This window comes from Taudactylus pleione, unplaced genomic scaffold (assembly GCF_031769625.1).
Source record: "Taudactylus pleione unplaced genomic scaffold, aTauple2 ptg000547l, whole genome shotgun sequence".
NCBI lineage: Eukaryota > Metazoa > Chordata > Amphibia > Anura > Myobatrachidae > Taudactylus > Taudactylus pleione.
The window spans coordinates 3,918,698-3,930,700 of NW_028284949.1; the positions used below are offsets into that span (position 1 = coordinate 3,918,698).

General features: G+C 45.0%; 1 protein-coding gene across 1 annotated transcript in view; it reads left to right on the plus strand.

Annotated features, from left to right (window-relative positions):
• The window catches only part of LOC148500801 (uncharacterized), a 99,133-nt gene that overhangs the window by 7,184 nt on the left and 79,946 nt on the right, over window positions 1–12,003 (plus strand). Inside the window, 4 exon segments of the mRNA XM_088451435.1 lie at window positions 1,743–1,833; window positions 2,689–2,880; window positions 2,960–3,083; window positions 3,200–3,297. Coding sequence (XP_088307561.1) covers window positions 1,762–1,833; window positions 2,689–2,880; window positions 2,960–3,083; window positions 3,200–3,297 — 486 coding nt within the window. The 5' untranslated portion in view covers window positions 1,743–1,761.

Consider the following 12,003-nt stretch of genomic DNA (forward strand, 5'->3'; position numbering starts at 1 on the left):
TGTAAGTATGTGACATGAAGAATAATCTGTATACAATTTTCATGTGTGAGGACAGCTAGAGGAAAAGAGAAAAATCTGGGTTGTTGCCGGGCACCGTCCCTCCCAAGGACCTAGGCAGCCATCAGGATTACCGTTACATCATAGTAGAGAGCCGGACCGGACGTAGTCTCATAGAATCAGAGAAGAGCAAAACATATGTTGGGTATAACAAGTATGAAAGGCACTTGAAGTGAGGTATGACAGTCTCCATATTATATTTAAAGTCTTTATCATGAGTTTCCAAAGTCTCACCACAGGAGGGAGCTAGATGAGCTGGTATTATTAATGAGTATAGAATCAGTGTAAAATAATTATAAGAGACATTTATTTAGTAATATAGATACAGAGACTGGTCTCTAATATTCTTCTTTGGAGAATGTATATGTTATAATTGTCACCAACTTCTTAATTTCTATACATTGAGGCATAGAGATTTTGAAAGTTCTGCATAGAATGGGTAGAGTCTCTGCAGAGTAACTGTTAATCCACAATAGATGGTCTGAATACAATCTAAACTCAGCTCTTTACAGGTGAGAAACAGCTCAGGAGTCACTGAAGACATAGAAGGATCAGGGTGCTTTCAGCTAATAAGCGGGTGGCAGGGCTGTGGTAGGTAACGCTGGCCGCCCTCCGCAGCGTCACTCGGCTCACTCACCACACCTCTGCTGGTCAGAAGGTCCAGGACGGCACGTCGCGCCCGACAGCGGGGGTCCGCAGCTTCCGGGCGACTGGTCCTTGTTGCTGGGATCTGAATAGGTCCTGGGGATCTAATGCCGAGAGCCTGCACTTGAGTCTCTTCACCTCTCAAGGATGCAAGATGGTGGGCGTTTCCCTCTCATCAGCGCAGATCAGCGCTAGTCTTCCACATGAAGCCGGCCGGCGGGTGTGCGGGTAAGTCCCTCCACTGATAGATGGTCACAGCAGCGGGGGGGGTTTCCGGCGTGTCCGCGATCCGGCGGGTCCACAAGCAGGTGGAGGAAATTTAGCTCCCGGCTTCTGGAAGGGGGAGTAGGCCACAGCCTGCAGGAAGGTAGGAGACCTTCCCCGGCTCCGTAGCGCTGCCCCAGGGGTACCCACCGATGCTGGGTACTATAAGGAAGCACACCAGGGGTAGAGAAAGTGGATTTTGAGTGGAAAAGGTGGTAATTGAGACCACTAAATCAGGAGCTGCAAATATGCATGTCTCCTCCAAATGGCCGCCAAGCCACACCCCCGACTGGGCTCTTTTTAAACCCTCCTTTTCTTGGGTTGATCACTCACATGGGACATACCACAGCACTTACCATTTTGTGGTTGCCACGTGCCATCTAGCCTCAGTCAGTCAGTCAGACTGGATGCGACCGAGCAGGATGTATCCAGACGCAATTCTTACAGAACAAAGGAACGTTCACAGCAGCAGTGAGGACAATCCACCTGGCAACACCACATACATAAAATAATATAATGAGCTGGGCGATAAACTTTAGTCACAATGCCTGACACCCCTGAGCTCACTGAACATCTGTCTGTCTGTTTGCAGAGGGGATCTGAAGTCTGTCCAGAGTGGGTGGGACGTCTGTCCATCTGTGAATAGTATGGCTATATGTGCACCATAGATTACAGACTGCCTAAAATGGTTATGAACTTATATAGAATTGGTGTAGACATGTGAGAAATCTCTATTATTGATTGTCAATTTCTGTCCTATATACTGCCCTGTGTAGCTCATCTGTCTAACTGAAGATGGACAGGCATCACATGAACGAGAGGATATTACACCTGACCATGGAGATCATCTACCTGCTGACTGGGAAGGTGAGGGAGTCTGGGAGTGTCACAGTGACATCAATCTTACCTCTATTACTAACACAGGGACCTGACTGGGGAGGTGAGGGAGTCTGGGAGTGTCAAAGTGACATCACTCCTATCTCTATTACTAACACAGGGACCTGACTGGTGAGGTGAGGGAGTCTGGGAGTGTCAATGTGATATCACTCTTATCTCTATTACTAACACAGGGACCTGACTGGTGAGGTGCTGGGGTCTGGGAGTGTAACAGTGGCATCACCCTTATCTCTATTACTAACACAGGGACCTGACTGGGGAGATGCGGAAGTCTGGGAGTGTCACAGTGACATCACTCTTATCTTTATTACTAACTCAGGGACCTCACTGGTGAGGTGAGGGAGTCTGGGAGAGTCATAGTTAAATCACTCTTATCAATATTACTACCACAGGGACCTGACTGGGGAGGTGAGGGAGTCTGGGAGTGTCACAGTGACATCACTATTATCTGTGTTACTAACACAGGCACCTGACTGGGGAGGTGAGGGAGTCTGGGAGTGTCACAGTGACATCACTATTATCCCTATTACTAACACTGGGACCTGACTTGGGAGGTGAGGGAGTCTGGGAGTGTCACAGTGACATCACTACTATCTGTGTTACTAACACAGGGATCTGACTGGGGAGGTGAAGGAGTCTGGGAGTGTCACAGTGACATCACTATTATCTCTGTTACTAACACAGGGACCTGACTGGTGAGGCGAGGGAATCTGGTAGTGTCACGGTACATTACTACATCACTTTTATTTATTTTATTAACATGGGAGTTACATTTTATTGGTAATGTATATAGTCATATTTATTGCTGTCCGTCTCAATACAAAGGATAATATAGCAGTGAAGAAGACATCCGGTGAGCGACAGACATCCAGCAGCTTTCTCCATTTGTCAGGAGAACTGAGCAGGACCCAGAGCCCCATCACGGTGCCTCCACCTCACTCACTGATACATGAGAGACACAATGACCAGAAGATCCTGGAAATCACCAACAAGATCATTCAGCTGCTGACTGGAGAGGTGACTGCTGGGAATGGGACATTATACAGTAACACCAGGGGATGTGTCTGGGTGATGACTGTATCATTGTGTGTGTCAGGTTCCTATAAGGTGTGAGGACGTCACTGTCTATTTCTCTATGGAGGAGTGGGAGTATATAGAAGGACACAGGGGTCTGTACAAAGACGTGATGATGGAGAATCACCGGCCACTCACATCACTGGGTAAGAGGAGACTGTCATGTATTGTAATGGGGAGAGCAGCTATGGGGCCACCTATATACACAGCATCTGATAATCACATATATACAATGTAATCAGTCACTGTGTGTCTCCTACAGATGGGGCCAGTAACAGGAATACCCCAGAGAGATCTCCCCATCCTCTTTATTCCCAGGATGATATAGAGGAGAATCACAGTGTCCCACAGAAGGATCAGGTTGGTGGAACTGAAGGTATCGCTTGATACCAAAAAGTGTTGATCTTTTTTTTTTTCTAAGAATAGTAAACATCTATAAAACTAGGTATTAAATCTATATAATAAGCGAGAAAGTGTATCTGTCTGTCTGTTTGACCTTTATGCATGGCCAGCTCCAAGAAATTTGGTATGGTGGTGTAGTTTGACCAGGATTAAGTTGTTGCCTATGTATGAACTTTGTCAGTGCCACACACTGTCACACAATCCCTAAAAGTGGGGTACACAGGTTCCGGGGCTTACTCCATTGGAAATTGTCAGTCTGACAAAAACCTGTGTGAAAGCAAAAGTATCCTTTCACAGGCTGACCAAGTGTCAAACTTAATGCTCATGCAAGTTCATATTAAATCATTTTAAAGTGACCATATATATTAGCCCTCTGTGTTTGCATGCAAGGACACATTTTTCCACACAATAGTAGTGTCCCTTACACATTATGCCACACAGTAATACTCCTTACACATTATTCCCCCCCCTCAGAAACTAAACTCTCCGTGTCCCTCCAGCAGCCTATTGCCTCCCCCTGTGTGCCATCAGCAGCCAGTAGGTGTGGATTTGGTACCAGACTGGCAGCTAATTACAGCTGGTGCAGCGTCAGAAATGGATAGACAGTAGCGGCGCAATTTGAATCTGGCAGCTCCTGATTGGCTGCCGGTCCCTGAGCTCCTGATTGGCTTGCAGACCGGAAGCCAATCAGGAGCCACCACTGCTGATTGGCTGTCGGTCTGCGAGCTTTGATTGCCTTGTGACAGGCGGCGCTGTCTCTCCATGTCTGCCTGCCGGTGCCAAGCCGGCACCAGATCAACACCGCTGACACCCGGGCCCTCCTCAGTGGCCCTGACTGGACCGTCCCATCTTGTATGCGTGACTGAATTCAGGGGAAGCTGCAGACCACAGAGGAAGCTCGATCACCATAGCAGACGCACCCACGGTAGTTACGACACTGTTTGTATGCGTGCATGTTAGCAAACTGTGGGGTCTTTTTCAGGGTCAATGAAATTGTATTATAGGCGAAGACAATGTAAACAATTAAAGGCTGCAGGCGTACTTTAGGGTCCAGTCTTCAACCCGGGCAACGCCAGGTATCCCAGCTAGTATATAAGGAATATGAACATTTTTTCTTCACTTTTCCATAGGGTACACGGACTACGCTGGGGTATAGGCTGGCAGGTGGAGTCCGTGCACCAAAGTTCTTCAGCAACCTGCAGCCCAGGCTCCTCCTCCGCTATACCCCACCCACAGCCCACGCTCCTCCTCCCCTATACCCCAACCCAGACAGGCCAGTCTATTTTGGTGCCGCAGAAGCGTGCATCTCTAACGGGGCTGCTAATGCAGCCTCATATTTCTTCAGTTTTATTTTTTATTTTATTACTACTTGAGCAGGCAGCGCTGGGCATCCTATAGGTAGCCAGCTTCTGCTTTTCTCCGACGTCTGGATGACAACCACGTCAGACACCTGGGTTCGCGACATAGTCCCGCAGGGCTATGCTCTCACTTTCAGGAGGCGTCCACTGGCACGGTTTTTTACCACAGACCATCCACGAAATCCAGGAAGAGCAAAAGTCCGGCGGGAGTCAATTCACTCTCTGCTAGCCTCCAAGGTAATTGTTATCGTATCTCAGAGGGTCTCTGGCTTTAACGCCAATCTCACCTTGGGTCATATGTCGAACGGCTTCTTCTGCCCAATTCTGAACCTCAAATCCCTCAACAAGTATTTGCGGGTCCCCAAGCTCTGTATGGAGTCTTTGCGCTCCATCATTTTGACATTGGAACCAGGGGATTTCATAGCCTCCTTAGATATCCAGGATACTTATTTACATGTGCCTATCTGACTCAGTCACCAGAGTTTCCTCCGGTTTGCAGTCAAGGAGGAGCATTTCCAGTTTCGGATCTTGCCCTTTGGTGTTTCCACAGCTCCACGTTTGTTCGCGAAGGTCATGGTAGTCATGGCAGCTAACTTGCAGCGGAAGGGTATAAGAATTCTCCCTTACCTGGACGATCTTCTTATCCTAGCCAGATCTCCGGATATGCTCAGGGTGCACCATCTCACAATAGATCTTCTACAGTCGCACGGGTGGGTCATCAGTTGGAAGAAGTCCTCCCTGACTCTGGCCCAGGAATGCTCCACCTGGGGGCCCTGTTGGATTCATGGGTTCAAAGAGTGTTTCTCACAGTGGATAAAATTCGGATCTGCAGGACAGGATTTGAGGGTTCTCACTTCATCGCCAGGTGTTAATTCACACCTGCATGCGGATCCTGGGATCTCTGGTCTCCACCTTCGACATGGTGGAGTATGCCCAGTTTCACTCCCGGCTTCTCCAGGCGGAGATTCTGACTCAAACTGAACGAATCCCATCTCCAGATCAAGCTGCAGACGATCATCTTATCTCGGTAGATTTGTCTCTACCTTGCATGGTGGCTCCAGAGCTCCCACTTGGACAAGGGTCCAACCCTTCTGGATTCTGGACTGGGTCCTTCTCACCATGGATGCCAGTCTTCGTGGATGGGGAGCTGTAACCTGCCAGCAGTCTTTCCATTGTTGATGGACGGCTCAGGAGAGCCGTCTCCCAATCAATGTCCTGGAACTTCGAGCTGTCTTCAGGGCTCTCTGTCAGGCTCAGAAATTCCTTCAGCATCGCCCAGTCCAAGACCAATCAGACGAGCGACAGTTTTTGTAAGCGATGGCTATCACAACTACCAGGATGGCAGTCGCAGCACAATGAAAGAGGTCAGTCGCATACTCCGTTGGGCGGAGCATTATGTTTCAGCTCTGTCGGCAGTTTTCATTCTGGGAGTCAAAAATTGGGAAGCCGACTTTCTAAGTCATCAAGACATCCACTCCGGTGAGTGGGCACTTCATCTGGACATTTTTCAGCCTCGATCAGTCGATCTGATGGTGTCTCAGTACAACCACAAGGTACCAAAGTAAGAATCTCGCACCAGAGACCCGGGGCTCTTCTGGTGGACGCCTTGGCGGTTCAGTGGATTTTTAGTCTCATGTACATTTTTCCTCCAACCTCAGCTCTGTTGTGAGGGTTCTCTGAAGTTGGAAGGCGGCACCGTGATTCTGGTAGCTCCCAAATAGCCGCAGATGGCTTGGTACGCAGATCTTCTGAGCTTCTCCATAGACGTCCCACTGCATCTTCCTCTGGATCTACTCTGGATCTTCTGTCTCAGAACCCGTGCTTCCACCCATATCAGACTCGCTTCGCTTTGATGGGGTGGCATCTGCCTTGAGAGCTAAAGGTTTTTGCGGTCAGTCATTCTCACCATTTTGAATGCGCAAAAACCATCAGCCTAAGTTTTTTAAAACATATTTTTATTGTAAAACCGCAATAAACAATATAACATATTGATCAGAAAATGACAAGACATCAACAGGACCACAACAGTAATGTGCAATACAATGTATCCATGAGGAACGTAACAATACAGGAATTAAAATGGTGGTTCACCTGAAGACAAGGTTTCTTCATTATACCAGGCTGTAAGTTGAACTGCAGCTCGAAGCGTGTCTTTAACCTGAGGTGTTAATGTGTGAACATATGGGAGCCAAATATTAAAGAACTTCTCTGCTTCCTTGTCTTTATTAAGGGATAGTTCTAACCAATCCATATTAAATAGGTGCGTAATTCTAGGTTGTAAAAGACTGAGCGTTAAAGTGTCAGTGGATATCCATTGAGATAATATTGTTTTTTTCGCAGCTGCTGCAATCTTTGCTAGTAATAGACGGGCACCTCCAGGGGCACAGGATGATCCAGATGATGGTACAATATCCCACATAGCCCACTCGGGTGTTAGTTCAAAGGCAATTCCCAACTTGGTGGATATATAGGTGTGTACCAAGGACCAGAACCTCTGTACCTCCGCACAGTGCCACATACAATGCATTAGATCCGCATCAGGTTGACCACATTTAAAACAATTTGAGTCTGTGGAAGTACCTGTGATGAGTCTTAATTTGGGGGTGAAATAGGCACGATGCAATAATTTATACTGCATTTCCGCGTATGAAGCCGAAATTAATTGCTTATTGAGTCTAACAAAAGATTTCAAAATGGTGGATAGGGGTATGTTAGGGAATGTGGAATGCCACTTGGCAAATCCCACCGTCTCCACTTCCAAATTTATTTCCCGGCGTATATAGGTGTATAGCATAGAAGTGGAAAATGACATAGAGAGGCAGCGAGACAGCACATCATCCAAACCATTTTTCCCAGGTATAATGCGAATTTTAGGGAGTAAAGTATTGACATAACTACGTATTTGGAAATATATAAATAAAGGGATTTGGATACAGGGAAATTTTTCCTGTATTTGGTTATGAGAGTAAATAGTCATTGTGGAGAGATCCAATAATTGATATATGTAACGCAATCCCTGTGTGTTCCAGGTTTTGAAAGTCTGTGTTAGAAAACCAGCATCAAACCCTGGGTTATGGCCGATAGGAAGGAACAAGGAGACATTGGGAGGGACTCTCATTTGAGTTCTGGCTCGGCGCCAAGCCAAGCATGTAGTATGTAGTAGTAGATTTTGTGCTACGTGAGGTGGAAAGGACAAGGGTCGTGTGTGTAGCAAACTAGCTAATGGCATTTCAACACTAAAAGATTGCTCTATTAGCGTGTCAGCAAATCCATTTGTTCCTCTAATCCAGTCAATTGCGTATCGGTAATTTGACGCAATAGCATAAGATTTTAAGCAAGGGAGATTAATTCCGCCTAAAGCAGGTGGTTGGCTGAGTTTGAATAATGAAATCCTGGGTTTTTTGTTCGCCCAAATGAACTTGCTGATCGCTTTGTTAATCAATTTTAAATCAGATTCTAAAGGAAGCAAGGGGAGCATCTGAAAAAAATATAAAATCCTAGGAAAAGATATCATTTTAATTAATTGACATCTACCGAGATATGAGAGTGGGAGATGTTTCCATTTTTTAAAATCTAAAAGTGTACGTTGTATTAAAGCAGGGAAATTGACTGAGTATAGGGCGGAGGGATGTGCCGGGATATTAAGGCCTAGGTATTTTAGAGTTGTTTTGGCCCATTTAAATGGGAAAGAATTTTTCCAGTTTTTTGTGACGTCCGAGTGTAGGGCCAAGGCCTCTGTTTTGTTATAATTTATCAAAAAACCAGAGATAATATGGAAGTCTTTCAGGATATGAAGGAGTTTAGGTATGGCAGAATGTGGGTTCTCAAAATACAGTAATAAGTCATCCGCATACGCGGAGACTTTCAAAGTATTATTTCCGATATTTATTCCCTGCCATTGTTGACATAGCAAAAAGGTGCGGATAAGAGGATCTATAGCCAGGTTAAATAATAAAGGAGATAGGGGACAACCCTGTCGGGTTCCCCTATGTAGTCTAAGGGATGGAGTATTCAGGCCGTTAACTGTTAGGAATGCTATAGGGGTGTGGTATATTGTTTTGAATAATGTAATAAATTCGGGACCAAAATTTTGTAGCTGGAAGATGCGCAGTAGGTGGTTCCACGACACCCTATCAAAGGCCTTGTCAGCGTCGCAGCTGACAAGGAGCGTTTGGTTATTTCTCATTTGGTGAGATTTAGTTAATCCTGCAATCAAATGTCGGACGTTGATCACTGAGTGTCGTCCTTTCATAAACCCAGTTTGTGCGGTGTGTATGAGATGTGGCAATACTAATTGTAAACGTTGAGCGATAATACCAGTGAGGATTTTAAAATCCTGGTTGAGCAGAGATATTGGCCTATATGATTGGGTCAGCGTAGGGTCTTTCTCAGGTTTCAAGAGAAGGATAATTCGGGCCTGGTTAAAGTCTGGTGGTGTTGAGGCTCCCTTCAATATTGAATTAAATAAGGAAACTAAATGAGGGGTTACAAGTGGATTTAATATTTTGTAGTACTCGGCACTAAGGCCATCTGGGCCGGGTGTCTTTCCGTTGGCCAGGGATTTGATAGTTAGAGCAACCTCCAACTCCGAAACAGGAGTTGTTAGGGAGTCGCGGGCCTCTTCAGAGAGGGAAGGTAGATTAGCCTCTTTCAAAAAGTTCATCCCCAGAACAGGGTTATCATCCTGTGCGGAGTATAAGTCTGTGTAATATTGTAAGAAAGAGGCCGCAATGTCCTCGTTGGTATGTAATGATCCTAGGGGACCTTTAAGAGAAAGAATGGGAGAGGATGTTTTCTGACTTCTCACTATATTAGCTAGCAGTTTGCCCGCTTTATTTCCCCAACGGAAATAGCGATGTTTCTGGAAATCTAGATAATATTGGGCTCCTTCAGTGCACAATGTGTCATATAAATTTTTGTTATTCAAATAATTCCGCCGTGTCTCTGTGTTGTTATTTTGCAGCATAATGGCATACGATTGTGATAGGGCGTTACTCAATTCCGTGAAACGTGTGTTAAGTTTACGGCGTTTATGGGAAACATATCCCATAATATGCCCTCTCACTACTGGTTTAGATGCGGCCCAGAACAATGATATGTCGCCAATATGAGAAGCATTATCATTATTATAATTAAGAAATTGTTGTTCTAAGTATTTTTTGAAGTCTGGAGAAGTGAATAAGTATGAGGGGAATCTCCAATTGAAGGAAGATGTTTTGGGGGTAGATAGTTGTAACGTGAACCATGTAGGCGCATGATCGGAGATGACTATGTTTTCTATATGAGATGTTTGAATCCTATTAATTAATGAGCTTGAGACCAGCCAGAAGTCCAATCTAGCTGAGGAGTGATGGGGGTGGGAGTAAAACGTGTAATCACGTGCTAAGGGGTGGAGGTGTCTCCATGGGTCTACTAGGGCGAGGGATTCAATTAGTAGTTGTAGCGTTGGAGATGTGCTGCCCCGCCACTCACCGGATGCTCCCGTTCTGTCCAGACTAGGAGAAAGAGTAGTGTTGAAGTCTCCTCCTATGACGAGGGCGCCTTCTGCCCAATTCTGGAGTCGGGCGTAGAGATCGGAGAAGAATGCATTGTTGTGACCTGTGGGAGCGTACAAAGTGACAAGCGTGATTAATTCACCTTCTAAATTCAGTTTAAGAAAGAGAAATCTGCCCTCGGTGTCCAGGATCGAGTCTACAACTGTGTATTTTAAAGATTTATGGAAAATCACCAGCACCCCTCTTTTTTTAGATGTGAAAGATGCAGCTGTATAATCTTTTATCCATGAGTCTCTAAGAGTATTAGGGTCACCCTGTCTCCAATGGGTCTCCTGTAGCACTGCTATGTCAGGTTTAAATTTTTTAAGTTGTTGTAGTATTTTACGCCGTTTAATCGGGGTGTTTAAACCCTCTACGTTCCAAGTTAAAAATCTTATGTTTTTTTGTGTTTTAGTGAGATCAGCAATAGAGTGAGACATTGTGTTATCCTATACCTGTCCTGTAGATCAAAAAAATGAACCATCGTAAAGAGACCATCACGCTCTCAGTCCCAGCATGCAGAGAGCGCCTGCAGTAAAACCTTGAAAGTGCCATTACAGAAATACACATAACACAAAAACAAAAACATGACCTGCCATAATATATGGAATATAACAAACATAATGCAGTCTTACAATTTTTGAAAATTTTAAGAACCAAAAAATAAGGCTCTACGGGCCTATTTAAACCCAGTGAGGTATAAAAGTATCGATAATTGAAAAAAAGAAATAAAAGAAAATAAAAAAGGGGATATGAAAGAGGAGGAATGGTAAATGTGTAAAAGGAAGGGGAGAAAACAACAAACCAGAGATTATCTTGACAATTCTGCCGTTGACGTTTAGCAGTTGTTAAAATAACCAGAAATCTTGAAAACAAGCATAAGATATATATTTCCAATAACAAACTCTCCATGTTTGCGATAGGAGACGGATTTGTACAATTAAATGTATCTTCTTAAGTCACGATATCATTTTGAGGAGTGATTTGGTCAGTTAGAGAGTCCAGAAAAGTCTTTGCAGACGATGGAGAATCGAAAAAGTGTTGTTTGCCGTTATGTAGGACTTTCAGCTTCGCAGGGTACATTAATGCAAATCTCAGTCCCAGATCAAATAATGCTTTACAAATAGTAGAGTATTCCCTTCTTTTCATTGCTACTTGATACGAGAAGTCCTGAAACAACAACAATTTGTGCCCCTGATAGGTGAGGCCTTCTGATTTGCGGTAGGCGTCCAGTATGCGAGTTTTGTCTAGGTAGTTCAACATTTTCATTATGACAGGCCTAGGTCTTCTCTGGTCAGAAGCACGGTCAGGGCCTATGCGGTGAACTCGTTCTATGATGAGGGTATTGGAAGAAGCCGAGCAATTGAGCTCAGAGGGTAACCATTTAGAGACGAAATCCATGAGATCTCTTTGCTTAACAGATTCCGGTAGGCCTATTAACCTTAAATTGTTGCGGCGATTCCTATTCTCTAAGTCTTCCAATTTTTCCTGCATAGCAGAGATCGCTGATTCCTGTGTACGTATTACGCTTTGTGCCTCTGTTAGCTCATCTTCAACATTGGAGATACGTTGTTCTGCTTCCGTAAAGCGTCGACCATGTTCCTTAAGTTGCGAAACTGCTGATTCTATAGCTTCTTTGAGGCCGGACAGTTTTTTGTCAAGCAAGGGAGAAAGAAGCTCGGATATTTCTTGGGCTTTAGCTATTGAGGCGGTACTAAATTGAGTCGAGTTAGAGGCTCCGTCTAGGATATTGTCAGCTGGAGGTGAAGTAG